This window comes from Astatotilapia calliptera, chromosome 5 (genome assembly GCF_964374335.1).
Source record: "Astatotilapia calliptera chromosome 5, fAstCal68.1, whole genome shotgun sequence".
Lineage (NCBI taxonomy): Eukaryota > Metazoa > Chordata > Actinopteri > Cichliformes > Cichlidae > Astatotilapia > Astatotilapia calliptera.
This window is the reverse complement of record NC_137426.1, coordinates 6,971,768-6,991,402: the sequence shown is the minus strand read 5'-3', so window position 1 is coordinate 6,991,402 and position 19,635 is coordinate 6,971,768. Positions and strand designations below refer to the sequence as shown.

General features: G+C 41.0%; 1 protein-coding gene across 1 annotated transcript; it reads left to right on the top strand.

Moving 5' to 3' along the window:
* Positions 1 to 1,267: 1,267 nt before the first annotated feature.
* Positions 1,268 to 19,635, top strand: apcdd1l (adenomatosis polyposis coli down-regulated 1-like). The gene is made up of 4 exons (XM_026166940.2): positions 1,268 to 1,791; positions 11,026 to 11,209; positions 11,381 to 11,900; positions 18,239 to 19,635. The coding sequence occupies exons 1-4, from the start codon at positions 1,713 to 1,715 to the stop codon at positions 19,001 to 19,003; spliced, it is 1,548 nt and encodes a 515-aa protein (XP_026022725.2). The 5' UTR covers positions 1,268 to 1,712; the 3' UTR covers positions 19,004 to 19,635.

The window sequence follows — 19,635 nt, the reverse complement described above, 5'->3', positions numbered from 1 at the left end:
ATATGTGTGTAATGGTAGGTCGGGAGTGTATGCTGCCCTGTCTGCGTGCCAGGGCTCCGGTCAGCCCACCCATCGCAGATGTGTTGCCAACTCTCACTTGGCAGGCACTTTGAAACCTTTCTTTACCTCTGCAGTGGTCAACACTGTCAACATCTCCATCAGACCACATGTATACGCAGAGCCTCTGAATCAGTGTGACTGGAGCGTCTGTCTATGCGTGTGCCTTTTTTAATGATGTGTGCTGCAGGTTTGTGCAAACCGCGTGTGTGTGCGCAGCTGCTGCTGACATGTATTTGTGCCTTTTTTTCCCCCTCAGCTTAAAGGGTCAGTGCACCCAAACTGAAAGAAATGCACCCACGGGAGTTTGACCAGTAGATTGTTTTGATTTTATGTTAAAAACTTTGTGAGTTTGTATCACAAACACAGCATTAACAAATTTATGCTAAAACATTCAGCAGCAGCAGCATCTCTTCCCAGAAATTGTGTTTCCATTACTCCCAATATGCCACAAACCTCACTGTCAACAGTTTTCATTGGGACTATTTCTTTGGGAGAACTTAAATCCAATAAAAACTGTCTACAGTAAAGTCTTTGGAGTAGTAACTGAGCTATTTACACACATCTTTTTTATATATTAATTCCAATGCAAACTCACGCTGTCCCTCCAATCATTGTTCACACACATATTTTTTTCTTTTTTAAATTTAGACCAAAAATTTTAGGAAGATTTTTGGGGAAGTGGCTCAAGTTTGGTTGGAGTTATAAATGGAGAGGCGCAGTAATGCTTTGCTCTTCACTGCTAACAAGGCATAAAGCAGAAATTAATCTAGACCGAATCAAAAAATGTGTACTAGGTATACCTCAGTCTCAGCTTCACCACAGCTTTAATGAATAAATACTAGCAGGTGACAGTACTGACCCACACAAACTGACTTTTTTTTCTCCCTAATGTCACATACTGAGATTGCCGTTCCTTGCCTGAACCTATACATTCATTTTTATGCTGTTGTTTAACCGAGTCGTGCTGTGGGATTGTGACCGTAGCAGTAACTTCTTTTCATCCCTGCCCTTTTGCACCTTGCTCTGAAAGCTTCTCAGAGTCTTCGCTCAAGGAAGCTTGAAGCTCAATCCCCCTCCTCCACACACACAAACACACACACGCTGAAACTTTCCCTATATCTGCCCTCCCTTCTTCCATCCCTCTCTCTCTCTTTACTCCCTCCTCTCAGCTCAAAACTATAAGAGCCAGACAGGAGTGCACACACATACAATCCTCCTGCTCACACACACACACCCTCACTGCACATGCTTTGAGTGGAACAGATTCACAGTGCTGCACTGGAGTGAGACAACGGTGTATGATTGAGAGAGAGTTTATTCTCACCCCGCGTCAGCTCAAGGAAACCACCAGTGTGCAGAGGTTCATGAACGGATGACCTCAACAGAGGACCTTTTTTATCAGACCATGGAAGCCAAGAATTGGAGCTAAAAGAAAAGAAGAGTTTTTTTACTTGTTTGTTTGTTTTTTTAAACAAAAAACACCTTTTTGGCTGAAGTGGAAATTAGAGTTTTGTCTGTGGGATTACTGGGAACTTCATTCATGAGCTCTTGTCATGTTGGTATCCTGCATGATTGTTTCTTGTTGACAGGAGCCATCTCTGTGTTTTGGATTTCCCACGGATCACAGTTTATATTCTGAACACAGTGTGTGAATGAAGGGCGCGGGAGCAGGAAACATGTCAAGCGGACGATTCAGTCACCTGTTGAGGGGTGTCTGGTTTCTGTGGCAAGGTGAGTTCAAGCACTGACTTCGGCGTAGTTAATTGGTGTAGATTTTGATTCTTGAAAAATGTTGAAGAGAAATGTTATTTTACAGTAGGCTTAAACTCACAAAGACCACGAGTCATGTAAAATTTACATTTTACACTTCAGCAGGTAATCCGGAGCTACAGATACCCCCTTGTAATCAAATGTTTCACTAGGAAAAGAATAAGAGACAGTAAATGCTTACTCTTGTAAGAACTAGAGCTAGAACTTTAGATTGGAGAACGAACACATGGTCAGACAAAAAAAAACAGAGATTAAAGCTGACATCTTCATAATTATAAGGAAGTCATTATGGTATTTGTCACAATTCAAATGAAAGCTCAACATGTGGATCACCACTTTGAAAAATTAAACACAAATTATGCTGATGTTAGACTTATGAATAGCCCGTCTGTGTTCCCCATCTCCCCCTGTGAGCGTCTTCAAAGCGTTTGTGGCCACTGGAGGAGTCTTCAAAAAGGGGCTCAAGCTGGTGCCTTTAAACAATGGCTCCCTGGGAGCAGAGAAGCGTGGCCCTGGAACTAATGTTGCCATTATGTTAATGGTTAGAATAACAGCAGACAGCCATTACTGACCCTACCTCAAGCTGCTGTGCCGAGCTGATGATCTGTCCGCTTGGCCTCGATCATGGAAGCAAAGCATTTTGGCCATCAGGGCTGGTTAGGGTGATGGGTGGCTGGAGGCAGACAGGAGGAGGCATCTGTCTGGTGCCAGCCTTACTTTCCCCTCCCTTCAGAACCATCTCCTGCTCAATGCTTCAGTAGTAGACTGGTATCTTTGAGCTTTTCGCTTCTTCCCCACTCAAGTTTGTCAGTGGGAGACCGGCAAGGTTGAGTCGTCAGCTCCACACAGGACAGTTCAAACTGTGCAGAAAGCCGCTTAGAGAAGCTTTAAAGAGGAATTTGTTTGGATTATGTATTTATAACTTTTGGCAGATGTTTTATTATTTCAGATTTGTGCTCCTTTCCTATACTAAGTAACAGCTCAGTTCTAAAAGTTAATCTTTTGAAAAACTTGTCATTTACCCACACTTTGTTGGGAGATTTTCTCCACCTTTGAACGTGTAAAAGGAAAGGTGACCAAGTATAACTGGATTTAAAAAACTCCTTCAGCACACATCCAGCTTGAACTGGATAATAAAATGTCTGATCCAACCCCTAATCATTTTTGTTTAAGCTACATCTTGGCTGTAGCAGGTTCCACCTCTCTCCAAGTACATGAAACAGCCACCAACCAGATCTCCAGAACCATCTCAAGCCAGGCTTTTGAATTAAGATGAAAGAATTAAAATTTCAGTTCCAAAAACATCAACGGACCATCAACTTCCCTGTCCACTATCTAAATCTTAAGTACCTTGGCTGTCCACCAAAAAAAAAAGACCACAATGAATGAAGGTGCTCGTATAACAAAGAATCCTCCTCGTTGTCAGACAGCTCAAAATCCAGCGTTGGGCTTCAATGTGCTGCTGGCTTTCAGAGACTTTTGAAAAACATCGTTGAAGAGTAAGTGGATGTGTTGGCTTGAGGAGACAGCTGTTTTACGCAGTACGACATTATGTGTGTGTGTGAGTTGTTGCTTTGTGAATAGGAGCCAGAGTTTGCTAACCACAGTGGAACTGGCAGCAGCATCCATTGGGCAAACCCCTGTTGATCCCTTGTCTAAATAAACGAGGCCGTTGGATTAAGCAGCTTACACTGTGATGAAAAGACAACAGTAGTTGTCCTTGTGCTGCCCTGGGGACAGAAGGATACTCCTGGCCTGGAAGGCTGCGATGAGATCCTGGGGTTAAAGCCAAAAGAAGAAACGGGGACCCAGGGTTAGAATAACACACTGGACCTCATGTTCTTAGGAAAACCTCTAAATCAGCCTGACCTTCGTCTGACTTTAGTGACAAGGGTGGAAGGAAAGGAAAGGGATATTCCTGCAAAACAGCCCTGGCTGAGAAAAATCTACTTTGCATGCTGTTGTGCGGAGACAGAGCAGGGCAGCAGTACATTATCTATGCCGTAAAGACTATAATTATAAATTCAGTAATTACAGTTTTGAATGCTAGTGCCTTAACAATGAGGGCATTGACTGTGTACCAAGTTGATCAAGCTTAACGTGTGTCAATAAAACTGTCAGAATCTAAATCAATAAAGAAAGGACTAAGTTTAGAAAAGCATACCATACCATCAGCATGCGTTCAGAAGTATTGTCAACATAGATTATTTTTAGTTGCCAAATCAAGGTTTGTGTCAGCCTGCATGAGAGTCCTCTCTCACGCCTTTAAATTTTTTCTTAGACAGCCCAGAATCACACAGCATAAATGTGCTGAAGGGATAATGATAACTTAGGCTGCTTTATAATAAATGTGTTAGCTCATCGAGGGAACAGGAGGTTTGGCTGAAGGGTTAGCTTCTACCAAATGAGAACTGCAGGTCCAGGTAACGCAGAAGATGTTTAATGTGTATTCTGTGTTTTTAGCAACAGGCACTGGGCACCAACATCTTCTATCTGTATTCAGCAGAACGGATTATTGAATAAAGTCCTCAAAGCATTATATGGAGGGATATATGAGTATCAATAGTCATTCACTGGTGTAGAACCAGAAGACAATAAATCCTTTATGGTTTAAAACAAACAGTAAATAGTAAATAGTAAAAAAAAAAAAAGAGCACTTTTTTAAAAGAAAAAAGTAGAACAACTGTTGTGCGGCCTGTTGTATTGAAATATTTACACCCCATGTTTGCGTACTCTTACCTTTTTGGATAAGATAAATAAAATTATTGTTTCTGCTGAACAGTGAAAATCTGTTGAAATAGTGGATCTTTTAAGAGTAAAAAGTTATTATGCAGGTGGTTGCATCGTCTAGATTAATTCAATTATTTAGATTAGAAGAGGAGCCGTGAGAAAAAATAAAACCACAAGCAGGAATATCAATCTTCACTGCGCATTGTGCACTATATGTGGATATCCTGCAAAACATTGTGCAGCCAGCACACACCCCTTCATTATCAGGTGCTGCAAGCCAAAACGCTTAGGAATCATTGGCTATTAACACCTATCCAAAATCTGGATGGCAGCTGAGTGAGTCAGGAAGCCTGAAAAAGCAGCTGTGAACTGTGAATAATGTGCAGCAGTCACCTAAATATGTGGAATGATGAGCTTCTGTAGCATTTAATGTTGCTTTTGAGAGAACGTGCACACATGCACCTCACTAATCTTGTCATTCTGGAGCACGAAGATGCCTCACCCCTCCAAACTCCACCCCTTACTGTCATGAACTTCGTTCACTTCATAAACCATTGACAGACACACGGAGAAAGAGAAGAAAATAAACAAAGACAGATGAAAGAAAGGAGAAATCTGAAATCCATCCAGGACAAATGAGGCGTAAATATCATGGCTTTTTCATCAGGGGGAGAGAAAAGTAATCAGGCGGAGAGGAAGGAGGGCCAGGAGGGCACAGGCACTTCAGGGACAGTTTAGGGAGTTTGATCCACAGCACAAAGAGTGATCAGAGCACAGAAAGAGGGTAAGGATGTAGTTAAAAGAAGAAGAAGAAGAAGAAGTTGGAAGATTTATTTAAAATACTGGGGGGATTGGTCCAACACTGCCTTCATGTCAACACATTATTTGGATATTTTTCCCTCACCTAGGCTGCCTCCATTTTGGCAGCTTTAGTGATTCTCTGTTAAATATTTTCAGAAGTAGCTGTGAAGAAGACACAGACATCTCTCTCCGTGATGGACCAGCTGTGCGGTCAACTTCAACGTCATGCACTTGATTCCCCGCAAGCCCTGAATTAAAAGTGCCAGGATCTGGTTCTTGTTTTTACAGGATAGCTCCAAATAAAGACGTACATAAAGCCTTATTTTTAACGTGGCTCTGTGGACGAGACGTGAGAGAGGAGAGCGAACGCTGCCAGACCGTAATCACAAATGCAAACAAACAAACAGAGGGCAACCCGGAGGTCTCATATAAATGGTAACCCTTCTGCAGTCTACTGTGCATCAATGTGTGCAGTGTGTTTTTTGTGAAAGTGTACGTATGTGCGTGTGTAGGGGGGAACTGAAGGAATATATGAGCTCAAAGACAGGTAGATTACTTTGGCTGGTCATCAGTCAGATGAGGCGAACGCCAGTGTTAGTGGGGATGACAGACTGACCGTCCAGACCACACGCAGCTCACAGGCTGCGGCACTGACCTCTGGTGGAAGAATTGTAAATCTACACGATTTAGAGGAATGATTTTTGCTTGTGGATTCAGCAGTGTTTTGTAAGGCTTGATGGCAATTAAAAGAGCCGGAGTGCATCAAGGGGTAGAGTAGGAAGGTGGCTTTAATCCTGTCATTCCAGAATTTGTCACATTCTTCTCAATAAGGGAACAGCTTTGAAGGCAATTGTTGGATTCATCTATTGGATAATAAAACAAAACGACCTGTTGTTTTTTTTTGACACTCCAGAATGTGAAGATTAATATAAGAAATTAGCATAGAGCAGCAAACGTCCCCTACAGAAGAACTTTTCTCCTGGTCTTGGCTTTAAAATAATTATGAACACAATAAGGATTCTGGATGCTATCCCAGCCATTATAGGGCAAGAGGCAGGGACTAACACAGAGAGACAGACACCTACTGAAACCTATGGGCACTTTAGAATAATCAGTTAACCTAATCCCACTAATTATATTTCTTTGGACTGTGGGAGGAAACCAGACTACCCAGACAGAACCCAGAACACCCTGCAAAGAGAGGGGTCAGATGGTGGAGCTGAACTCAGGACCTTTTTCCTATGAGGCAACAGTGCTAACCACTGCAGCATGCTGCCTTTCTGCCTTCCCATAAGATGAGCGGAAGAAAATGGATGAATGTAAATAAAAATGCAGAAACAGTGAGTCGCTGAATGTAGAAACCTGTAAGCTTACTTTTCTGATAAGTGATTTCTCTTTAATGCTTATTAGTATTTTTCTATCAAGTCATAAGGCTGCATGAAACCCACATTGTATGTAGTCAGTAACATATTCTTTCTGGATATTGTTGAATACTGTAAATTCTGATGTCTTTGAGGAAACTAGACTTTGGCTTTAGGAATTATAATGTTCCTGCAGCATTTCTGTAAAAAATGTGACAAAGAAGATTTTTGTCGCGGTTAAAGAAAGAGAAGAGGCTGATTTGGGGGGTTAAGGTGAGGACCTGGAGTTATATTTCAAAGTAATTAACTGTTTAATGAGATTAGAAAAAGAAACACTAAAATAACAGTCTAATGTCATCCAAGAAGTATACAATTATTAAATATTCTGATCAACACAGTAGTGTAAAATTGTTGAAGATTATAGAAAGCATACTATTATGAATACCTTAATGCTGGTAAATCTAGTTCTTTAGCGCATGGTCACTGTACATTACTCTAAATGCTATTACACGTTCTGTAAAGATTATTTCTACCTTTTAAAAAGTATTTAATAAATTCAGCTACTTCCACAAGCATCAAATCCATCTTTAAGCTTAAATGTAACTTTCAAGTCTCAGTCTTACATAAAGTTTTACTGGTATATGTAATGAAATCTGTTTTAAAAGATGCACTGACCACTATGCTGTGACAGGCCATATGAGTGGGAAGTTTTAGGGCCCGCTGTGGAAAAATAAATCAGTAGGAACCATTGCAGGGTAAAACTAATGCAATGTGACTGCCTGTGTAGGAAGTGAATCAAGTAAAATAGTCCCCCATCTCCTCCAAATGGAGACTGGGATTGGATATTATCATATGTATTACACCATCACCTCACTTGTGGTTGGAATAGGGCTCTTTTGTAGAAGAATACTTAAAACCCCACGATGAGCAATTTTGTTTTACTAAGCTCTGCTTTTATGAGCACTCTTTTAGTAAATGCAACCATATGCCCAACTGGAAGGAGATCCAAGAGAGGGAAAGGGACTGAATGACAAGTGACCTCAAGAAACACTCTATAGAAATGCTTTGGCAAGAACAGAAAGTCCAATATACCAGTCCAAATGACTCCACATCACAGACTGGGACTCTTGTCTCTGTGTCCATTCATTGTGCTCTATGCGAGTAACCACTTAGGCAACATGTTGCATGGACAGATAACACAAAACAGACCAATTGGATGACTTGTAAGGAGCCGTGGAAATTAATTAATCCTGATTAGTATTTCTGCTCCGGGTTCTCCCAAAGGAGCCCAGCTGGGACTGACTGACCGGGTTTCTTCACCAGCTGCAGTGACAGGGAGCATAAACAAACACATCACCACATAGGGGAAATTGCAAACATGTTTCATTGCCTGTGACAGCAAAAAGAAGAATTAATCTTATCAACATACCGACAGACTGCTGAAAGGAGGAAAAATTTGCTTTGAGTTTGAGTCTGGCTTTGTGGTCGATGGATGTACAGGTCAGACTTTACGGTTGTGTGTTTGTTTATGTGTGTGAGCATCAGCTGGAAGGACGTTGGGAAACGACTGAGCAGCACACATGTCTGCGGCTGTGGTCAGTGTGTGTGGGAAGCATTCCAAGAGCAAAGGGAACAAAAAATATCCTCCATTTGACACTAACAAGGTTAATAAATGCAGATCCGTCAGCCTCCATCTTGGAGCCTTTTAAAGGAAAATCAACATCACACACTTTCCGTTCAAAAGTCCTTGAGCTTCATTTGCTGAGCCATGGGAAAACCGAGTGGTCTGTGGGTCCTCATAGCTGAAACTTGCACAACTTACTCCAAACTCAACTGTAGCCTCGACAGGTGATCTTCTCCCTGAAAAATGTGGTGTAAGCTTACTAAAAGTAGTAAAGGGAGAATGTGACAGTTATGGGAGTAAAAGGAATAATAGAGCAAGTAAAAAGGAAAGGGAGGAAAAACTAGGCGGAATACTTAAAAAGAAACTTAAAGCAAAAGTGCAACAATTTCTAATGTTTTCAGCAAAAGACTGTAGCACTTAAAAAGCACTTTCGTGGATAGAGCCTGATCTGCATGTAGCAGTTTTACAGTTTTACTGTTTACATTCAGTGCTGCCATCTTGGATAGCTAAATCAGGGTATGTTGATCTGTTCCCACTAATATTGCCATTTCCAACTTGAGGGGGTGTCTCACAAAAAATTCCTGACTGGTAAATCAAAATTTCTAACATATTCTAGAATGCGCCACTAGCTAGCAGTCATATACACTCATTGGCCGCTTCATCAGGAACAGCAGCTCGTTAACACAAATATCTAAACAGTTAATCACATGGCAGCAACTCAAGACATTTTGGCATGCAGACATGGTCTGGACATCCTGTTGAAGTTAGAACTGAGCAACAGAAAGGGGAAGAAAAGTGATTTTGAATAGTTGGAGCTATCTCTAACGTTCACAGAGAATGATCCAAAAAAGAGAAAATATCCAGTGAGCGGAGGTTCTCTGTGCGAAAATATCTTGTAGGAGTCAAAGGTCAAAGCAGAATGGCCAGACTCCTCCATGCAGACAGAAAGTCAAAAGTAACTCAAATAACTACAGGCTACAACCACGTTTTACAGAGAAGCATCTCTGAACATACAACATGTCAAACTCTGAAGCAGGTGGGCTACACCAGTCAGCTAAGAACAGAAAACTGGAGCTGCAATTCACACAGGCTCACTCAAATTGAAGACTGGAAAAATGCTGCCTGGTGTGATGAGTTTTGACTTCCGCTGGGACATTTGGAAGGCAGGATCTGATCTTGGCATATAACATGAAACGATGGATCTTTCCTGCTTTATATTAGCATTATAAACTGGTGGTACTGGTGTCATGGCGCGGGGACTGTTTTCTCCTCACACCTTGGGCCTCTTGGCACCAATTGATTAAATGCTACAGCCTACCTGAGCATTGTTACAGACCATATCTGTCCCTTCATGACCAGAGCACACCATTCTAATGGCTACTTCCAGCAGAAATCACACACACAGTGTCACAAAGTTAAGGCCATCACAAACTGGTTTGCTGAACATCACAGTGCAGAGTCTCAAGCCAATAGAGCTCCTTTGGGATGTGGTGGAAGAGGCGATTGACATTATTGATGACCAGCTGACATGTCTGTGGCAACTGTGCGATGCTATCATGTCAATATGAACCAAAATCTCTGAGGAATGTGCCCAGAAAATGACAGCATTAGATAGAAGGCTGATACCACACTCTAAGCAAAAACACAGTCATTCTGTCCACATGTGACAATATTCCCCTACCAACACACTTTCACAAGTTCATTGTGTAAAGGTTACATGAAATGGTAAAAGCCTAATGAGGATATTTCAAGTCAACAAATGAAAATGAATGCAACAGAAGATGGAGGCATCTGCGAGAACACATGTAGCTTTGCTTTTTGACATTTCTTTTGGGGGGATTTAAAGCTGAAGCCATAACTTTGACACACGCAAAAGTACGCACATTGCCCAGACAGACCCCAGAGGGCTTCCTCATGTTGCAACCATGAGGGTGCAATCAGAAAATCCTATCGCTTTGGTCTGGTTGGAAACCACACCAGAGCACTCGACCTTGTTGTCAACACACGCATTGAGGTGAAATTGCAGTTAAGATTAATGGCAGACACACTGCAGATGTGCAAATGTCAGATCAATAAAATGCTATAGAGTGAATACGGCGTTCCTTTGGATTAGCTGTCAGTGTTTGGGAAAACTCAAGAACAAGAACATTAATCATCATGAGTGTTTTTCTTAAAATCATATTATCAGCAGATGTGTTTGGCTCAGTTGGCCTGCTGCTGTTGCTGACCCACCCGTTTGCATTATTGCAATTTTTTGAGAAAAACAAAATATAACTATATATACAGTACAAAGACTACACACTCCCACACAAACACTTCCACTCACACCTCCTGTCTCAAAGCAAACTAAAAGCCTGTATGTTGCAGCTGCAGGCTGATTGAAGTGACAAGCCAAAATTTTAGCACTGATACAAAGGTCCTGTTTTACAGCCATGTATGGATAAATAGCAGTCTTTCTCCTCATTACATAGAAAATTCAACAAAAGTACAATCCCAAAAGAGTTTGGACTGAACTGCAGTGAATCTAGCTTGTTTGAAATGTGAATATAACCAATAGGCTCTTAGCATTTCCATTTATTTTCTAATGACGGAGGCTGAGAGTCTTCCCATGCCATGGAGCGAAGCATTTGTGTTGATCAGATGGGATAACTGACACACTGTTTTGATTTTTCTTTCCAGCTCTGTTGGTGGTAGGAACAGGGACAAAACTTTGGGAGGTGCCAACAGGTCCATTTGCATCCTCCTCCAACTTCAGTGAGAGCCTCCAGTGGGAGCCCCACTGTCAGTACCATAACATACAGGACAGAGTGAGAATCACAGCAGATATACCACCACAACTGGATGGTACTTGGGTATCAATAAGGTACAAATTCATATAGAGCAATGATAATGACCCTCCATCTTAAAAACAAAAGCCAAATCAAGACCTGTCCCAAATAATTCAATACTTCAGAGTCATCTCTGTCATACTTAAGAACTTGAAAGCTATCCATAAAAACAATTGCCTATATAATTTTTTTCCTTCTGCATTTAGATGCGAAGTTCGTCCTGGTCCAGAGTTTCTTACCCGCTCCTACACTTTCCATCCCAACCGTCACTTCCAGGCCCTGCAGCACTACTATACCGACAGCAGCTGCGAGGATCCTAGCTACTCCCTGATAGTCAGGGGAAAGATCCGTCTGCGCCAGGCCTCTTGGATCACTCGTGGGGCTACTGAAGCTGAGCATCACCTCAGCAAAGTGGCCATTGTGGTTCATAGCCTTGCAGCCAAACAGAGGTTGGCCTCCAGGCTCCCTTCAACATGCGTAGGTCTCAGCCTGGGTCGAGTGGTGCCAGGGAAGCTCTACGAGCTATACAACACCCGGGCAGGGAGGGGATGTCTGGAAGCACTGGGTTTCTCCATGATGGAGATGGGTTTAGTACGAGTAGAAACGCAATACCACAGCCATGGAAGGAAGGTCCAGGAGCTGTTCTTGGGGGACATCCACACTGACTGGACACAAAGAACTCAGTACAAACCTACTGGGTACCAGCAACCACTGCAGAATGCCATGGTAAGACAGTACGGTGATTTTTTATCAATAAGCACTGAAAGCAGTTTCTGTTCATTTCATTTCATTTATTTATTTATTTCACACTTGGTACAACAGTTTCCACAGTTAGTTCTTTCAGACAAACCAACCACACTTTCTATCAGTAAAGCACTGCAACCATGTGTGAAAAGGAGCAGGAAGAAGAAAATATTCTTGTTAAACCCTGCCCCCTATCTACAATCCAACTTATATTGCAAGTGGGCACCAAAAATTAAGGAACAAACTAACATTAACATTTATCTCCGGTCCTAAATCAAACCAAACAACAAATTTACAATCAGAACATACCACTCCACATAGTAACAAGGAGAAATGATAAGTAAATAAAATAAATGAGGCAAAAAAAAAAAATGGATCCTTTGTCAATTAACTCCAATTTCATTCACATTCTTCATATTGAGTTATCGTTTTAGACATGTAACACTTTTTAAAACAATGAAAATTTATACAATTCTTTAAATTATAATGAAGAGAGTTCCACAGTCGTATACCCCTAACCGTTGGACTCATTAATCTTTGTGTAGTCCTAGCTAGCTGATGCTTAAAATAAAATTTCCTTCTGCTGTCTTCTGCCCCCAAACACATTAAAAATACTCTTTGTAACTTAAAAGGCAAAATTATTTTTAGCCTTAAACATAATTAATAGTGTCCGTAGTTTCACTAAATCTCCTAATTTTAATAATTTCGATTTTATAAATAATTTATTTGTATGTTCTCTATATTTAACATTATGAATCATTTGTATCACTTTCTTCTGTAATAAGTTTAGAGGTTTTATAGTATTCTCATATGTATTCCCCCAAACTTTGACACAGTAACTAAAGTATGAGAAAAACAATGAAAAATATAAAATGCGCATTGTTTTGTAGTCTAATAAATCTCTTACATTTCCCAAAATATAAATGTTTTTAACCATCTTCTTTCTAATATATTCAATATGTGATTTCCACGTCAAATTTTCATGTACTATTACACCCAAAAAGCGAAAATCAGTAACTCTTTCAATCAATTCTCCATTAATGGACATAATGACTTCTTCCTCCTTTACACGATTGCCAAATATCATGAATTTCGTTTTTTGTCAGATTCAAAGATAATTTATTTACATCAAACCATTTTTTAAATCTTAACATCTCAGAAATCATAATTTCAACCAAATCTTTCAAATTCTCTCCAGAGCAATAAAAATTTGTGTCATCTGCAAATAGAATAAAATTTTACCTTTTTGATACGTCACAGATATCATTAATATATAAATTAAAACGTTTAGGTCCCAAAATAGAACCTTGAGGAACGCCACATACAATCTTTAATCTTTCAGAGGTATTGCCGAGATAATGTACATATTGCGACCTATTTTCTAAATAACTCGTTAACCAATTCAATGCCACTCCTCTCACACCATAATTATACAATTAAGAAATCAAAAAAGAATGTTGTAATGTGTCAAAAGCTTTTTTTTAAATTAACGAATACCCCAACTGTGTATTTATTATTATGGGTTGCAGATGAAATATCGTCAATGAAAGTCAACAATGCTAATGCCAATGATCTATTTTTAAGAAATCCAAATTGATTTTCATTTATTAGTTGATTTTTTTCAATAAAACTATCAAGTCTTTGCGCAAAAAGTTTTTCAAGCACTTTTGAAAACTGTGTTAAAACTATGCTTATCTCTTGATTTATATAAGGGTATCACTTTTGCCACTTTCATTCGATCAGGAAATACTCCTGATTGTAACAAGAGATTTAAAATATCTCTTATACTACACTATACTTTAATACTTATACAGTCTAAAGTCTTTTTAATTATAACCATGTCTATACCATCACAGTCAGTAGATTTTTTATTATTTTTTTGAAAATATTTTTATTGAAAAAAGAAAACAACAGTACTTGCAGTTACCGAAATACAATCAACCTTTCTTCATTTTCCTAAGTAAATAAACATATATATATATATATAAAAAACACCCAGCACGCCCCTGCGGGCGGTTTATCCTTCAAGCTCGGGTCCTCTACCAGAGGCCTGGGAGCTTGAGGGTCCTGCGCAGTATCTTAGCTGTTCCCAGGACTGCGCTCTTCTGGACAGAGATCTCCGATGTTATTCCCGGGATCTGCTGGAGCCACTCGCCTAGCTTGGGAGTCACCGCACCTAGTGCTCCGATTACCACGGGGACCACCGTTACCATCACCCTCCACATCCTCTCGAGCTCTTCTCTGAGCCCTTGGTATTTCTCCAGCTTCTCGTGTTCCTTCTTCCTGATATTGCTGTCATTCGGAACCGCTACATCGATCACTACGGCCATCTTCTTCTGTTTGTCTACCACCACTATGTCCGGTTGGTTAGCCACCACCATTTTGTCCGTCTGTATCTGGAAGTCCCACAGGATCTTAGCTCGGTCATTCTCCACCACCCTTGGGGGCATCTCCCATTTTGACCTCGGGACTTCCAGGTTATACTCGGCACAGATGTTCCTGTACACTATGCCGGCCACTTGGTTATGGCGTTCCATGTATGCCTTGCCTGCTAGCATCTTGCACCCTGCTGTTATGTGCTGGATTGTCTCTGGGGCATCTTTACACAGCCTGCACCTGGGGTCTTGCCTGGTGTGATAGACCCCAGCCTCTATGGATCTTGTACTCAGAGCTTGTTCTTGTGCTGCCATGATTAGTGCCTCTGTGCTGTCTTTCAGTCCAGCTTTGTCCAGCCACTGGTAGGATTTCTGGATATCAGCCACCTCCTCTATCTGCCGGTGGTACATACCGTGCAGGGGCCTGTCCTTCCATGATGGTTCCTCGTCTCCCTCCTCTTTCTTGGGTTTCTGCTGCCTGAGGTATTCACTGAGCACTCGGTCAGTTGGGGCCATCTTCCCAATGTATTCTTGGATGTTCGTTGTCTCATCCTGGACTGTGGTGCTGACACTCACCAGTCCCCGGCCCCCTTCCTTCCGCTTAGCGTACAGCCTCAGGGTGCTGGACTTGGGGTGAAACCCTCCATGCATGGTCAGGAGCTTTCTTGTCTTTATGTCAGTGGCTTCTATCTCCTCCTTTGGCCAGCCTATTACCCCAGCAGGGTACCTGATCACGGGCAGGGCGTATGTGTTGATGGCCCGGATCTTGTTCTTACCATTCAGCTGACTCCTCAGGACTTGCCTGACCCTCTGCAGGTACTTGGTGGTTGCAGCCTTTCTAGCGGCCTCTTCATGGTTCCCATTTGCCTGCGGGATCCCCAGGTACTTGTAACTGTCCTCTATGTCTGCAATGTTGCCTTCTGGTAGTTCAATCCCCTCAGTTCTGACTACCTTCCCTCTCTTTGTTACCATCCGACTACACTTCTCCAGTCCGAACGACATTCCAATGTCATTGCTGTATAGCCTGGTAGTGTGGATCAGTGAATCGATGTCTCGTTCACTCTTGGCATACAGCTTGATGTCATCCATGTACAGGAGGTGGCTGACAACTGCTCCGTTCCGTAGTCGGTATCCGTAGCCAGTCTTGTTAATGATCTCACTGATGGGGTTCAGGCCTATGCAGAACAGCAGTGGGGACAGAGCATCTCCTTGGTAGATCCCGCACTTGATGGTAACTTGTGCTATGGGCTTGGAGTTGGCCTCTAGTGTTGTATGCCACATCCCCATTGAGTTCCTGATGAAGGCTCTTAGGGTCCCATTGATCTTGTACAATTCTAGGCATTCCAGTATCCAGCTGTGGGGCATTGAGTCATAGGCCTTCTTGTAATCAATCCAGGCCGTGCACAGGTTGGTCAGTCTGGTCTTGCAGTTTCGGCTGATTGTTCTGTCTACCAGTAGCTGGTGTTTTGCGCCTCTGGTATTCTTGCCAATTCCTTTCTGTGTCCCGCTCATGTATTGACCCATGTGCCTGTTCATCTTAGCCGATATGATGCCTGACAGGAGCTTCCATGTAGTACTGAGGCAGGTTATTGGTTATATATATATATATATATATATATATATATATATATGAAAAAAAAACATATATATATATAAAAACACAATGCCCCCCCCAGTCCCACACAGATCAACACAACCATCAAACATATTAGAGGAATATAACAGTAACAAAAGTAGATTTAAACAGGCAATACCTCTAGACTAGCAAAATAAGAGATAAAGGGTTGCCACTTGTGAAAAAATTTGGCAACGTATATTTAGTTTTTTCAAGTTTTAAAAAAAACATGACACCTTTAATCCACCGGGAAATAGTAGGATACTTAACAGACTTCCAATGCAACAATATTAGACGTCTCGCTAATAGGGATGTGAAGGCTATAATATCCTTTTGTGTGGAATCAAGTGTAAGTGAGCGAACAGGAATCCCAAATACAGCAATCAGAGGACAAGGATGAAGAGTTACCCCAAGAACAGTTGACATAATAGCAAAATACCCTGTCCAGAAACCTTGTAGCTCAGGACACAGAAAAAACATGTGACTAAGGTGACAAGGAGAACCATGGCATTTATCACATTTATTTTCCACTTCTGGATACAATTCAGAAAGTCTAGACTTAGAGAAATGCACCCTGTGTATGACCTTAAATTGAATAAGTCCAAGACGAGCACAGGAGGTGGAAGATCGTACCCTTGCTATAGCCTGTTCCCAAGACTCTTCATGTATACGAATTCCCAGTTCTCCTTCCCATGTACACTTAAGCTTAACATTAGAGTGGTTACTAAAAGACAGAATAGCATCATAGAGTTTCGAAATGGTTCCTCTGTGATGAGGAACAAATGATAACGTAGTTTCCCACTGCTGTTCTGGAGGTAAAAAAGATTTTTTATTTTTAAAGTTTTCTACAATTGCTATTTTCTTTTATGGTAATATCAGCTAAGAATATAGAATTAACCACTCTACTTTCTCCTTTCCAGACTTCCTCATATTCTGGGTCATCATTTTTTCTAATTAAATTTGCTAAAGTAGGTCCAACATTTACAAAAAAAGAATTGAATTTGTTCAGTCATCGACAACTTGATTATTCTTAATGAAATAAATAGGCCGATCTGAGGGTGTGTTCTTGTTACCCAATACTTCTTTAAAAATATTCCAAATGCACTTAATATTATTCTTGTTTTCCTGAAAAAGTTTCATATAATAGTCTTTCTTGGCTTTCCTCAATATTAATACCAACTTATTTTTATAAGCAAGACCCTTAGTTATCCAAGGTTTCAAATTCTTATTCTTTTTCCTATACTTAAATGATACCAATAGACAATATTTATCATACGAGGCCAAGTAAGTGTTTAAAAATGCTCCATATGCAACGTTGACCTCATTAACATAAACTTCCTTCCAGTCCACTTCCATGAGATCTTGTCTAAACTTGTTAATTGCCTCGTTGTTTCTTAACCTTCTATGACTCACGAACCAACTTCTTCCTTTCTTTTCATATTTAAATCAAAAGTACAAAAGACTGGTAAATGATCACTTATATCGTTTATGATGAGGCCACTCATAATATTACTCTCCAAGCTATTAATGAAAATATGATCAATTAGTGTTTCTGATTTATCCGTTATTCTACTCGGCTTTATAATTAAAGGATAAAATCCTTTTCCAAATAATAATTCAAAAAAATCTGACGCAGCCTGTTAATTAAGATGGGTCAACACATTACAGGCTGACAAACTGTTGTTGTTGTTTTTTTCAAACATCTAGGCAGTTTGGGTTTAGACCATATTATACATTTATAAAAAATAGTTTCTTCCAGGCCAAAAAACATTTTTTTAGTCTGGAAAATCTGCTCAATTTAGTCTTGAAGCAAAGCTCTCTAGGGGAAAAGATTAGTCAGTGAGACCATTAGTCAATCAACAGAAAATGTATCAGTCATTTACTGAGAAAAAATGTAAAACAGATTGTTTTCATGCCTGCAAAGCATTGCGGCTCTCAGTGTTGGATGGGGTGTTCGAACCACAAAGGAAGCCACGATATTTGGCAGGTAGCTGAAATGAAAATGTTCCACCGACAACACAGAGGTTGGCTAATGCCTATAACAGCACCTACATTTTCGTTGTTGCTGTTTAATTGTTTTTCAGAGCTTTTCAGCTTTATTCAGTAGCACGATGAATATTAGGAAAGCAGGGAGGGAGACACATTTGCATTTTAAACCAGCACCCTTTCACCATTTGTCACTCAAACTTGCCCCATCCTTCATGAAGCATAACTTCAAGCCTAATTAAAGAGGATTAAATATCAAAGCCAGTAATTCTAAAACGAGAAACGGACAGCATCTATTAAAAAAAATGCTTGGGGTCAACATCTAACATTCTTTTTTCTTGCAGCATCACATCCACCCCTGCCCTGTATGTGCTCTGGTGTACCGCTCCTCAGACCAGCGCCCCCCTGTGTTGCCCCGCAGCCCTGCAACGTATCTGTCTCTTGGAGGCCGATGGGTTAGCCAGCGCTGTGAAACCCGTCCCAATGTCCTCTTTCTTACCCGAGACTTCACCTTTAATCCCCACCAGCACGCCTGGGAGGGCATCTACCGGCACTATTCTGACTCTGCCTGCTCTCAGCCCACTTTCACCCTGAGAGCCTCAGGCCACTATGCTCAGGGAAACCCCTCCCCCAAAATCTCAGGAGCCTCTGAGTTTGTCTTCAAGGTAACCCAGGTCAGAGCCACAGCTATGGGGGAGCCCACAGCCAAATTGCTAAACAGTACAAAGCCAGGGAAGTGTGGTCGTGCTAGAGGATGGGAGGTCGGAGTAGAGCAGGACTTGACCCCCACAGACGGATGCACCGTGTTGGGTATCAAGCTGCCCCATAAAGAGTACGAGCTCTTCAAGATAGAGCTGGATCACAGGAAACACCCACTGCTGTTTATCGGCGAGAGGCCAACTGACGGGTCCAGTCCTGACCGACCGCTGAGGCGACCCACTTCCTTTCAGGCTCCCATGGTACTTTGCAGTGGGGGAAGCACACAGGCCGCCCGCTCAGGTTTTAACAGCAAGCAAGTACAGTTAGCAGCCAGTGGGACAGAGAGGCTTCCACAGCTGGTCCTGCTGGTGTTTGGATCTGTGCTTTGCGGCTGGCTCTGTGTTTACTAGACATTGTTCGCAAATCAAACCTGTTAAACAGCTGAAGCCAGTGATGGACATTTTTTCCTGGCAGCTGTTTTTCATTTTCCTTCCACATGATGACATGTTCATGACCACATGTGAAATAGGCAAGAAAGACATTTAGAAGATATATGCTGTCTGTAGGTTAACCTAAATGACTCACTTCATCTCCTTTTTCTAACAAATCTGTATAAAAGCCACCAATATATACAAATGCCATCGTTTCATTATGTAAAACTTCATATATTCTTTTGAAACATGATACCTTTGTATGATAATCAAAATGATGCTCTCAAGTCGCAAACTGATTTCAAATGTGGGTCTTCATTAATATGCAAGCCAGGGCTATTTCAGTTACTTTTCACCAAGATGCAGTACAACTAATGCACTTTGTAAATAATATTTTATCAGCATATTGGTAAGAACAGTTACCATCACTGGTCAAGTTTTAGTGTATTAGTCTTTTTTCTATCAACAGCCAGTCTAAACAAATTAATGAAATTAATATTTATTTTATCCATTTATACTGTGCTTTTTTATAAAAATCTTTTTTTTGTCTAATATTTTAGTTAGTTTTGTCATTTAATATTTCCATGTCTATTAAAAGTTGCTTATCATAA

Bases quoted from the DNA above. Each gene is read 5' to 3' on its own strand.
- apcdd1l (XM_026166940.2), top strand. From the start codon at position 1,713: ATGAAGGGCGCGGGAGCAGGAAACATGTCAAGCGGACGATTCAGTCAC. The intron at 11,210-11,380 runs GTACAAATTCAT...TTCTGCATTTAG, and splicing joins GGTACTTGGGTATCAATAAG to ATGCGAAGTTCGTCCTGGTC. The intron at 11,901-18,238 runs GTAAGACAGTAC...TTTTTCTTGCAG, and splicing joins AACCACTGCAGAATGCCATG to CATCACATCCACCCCTGCCC.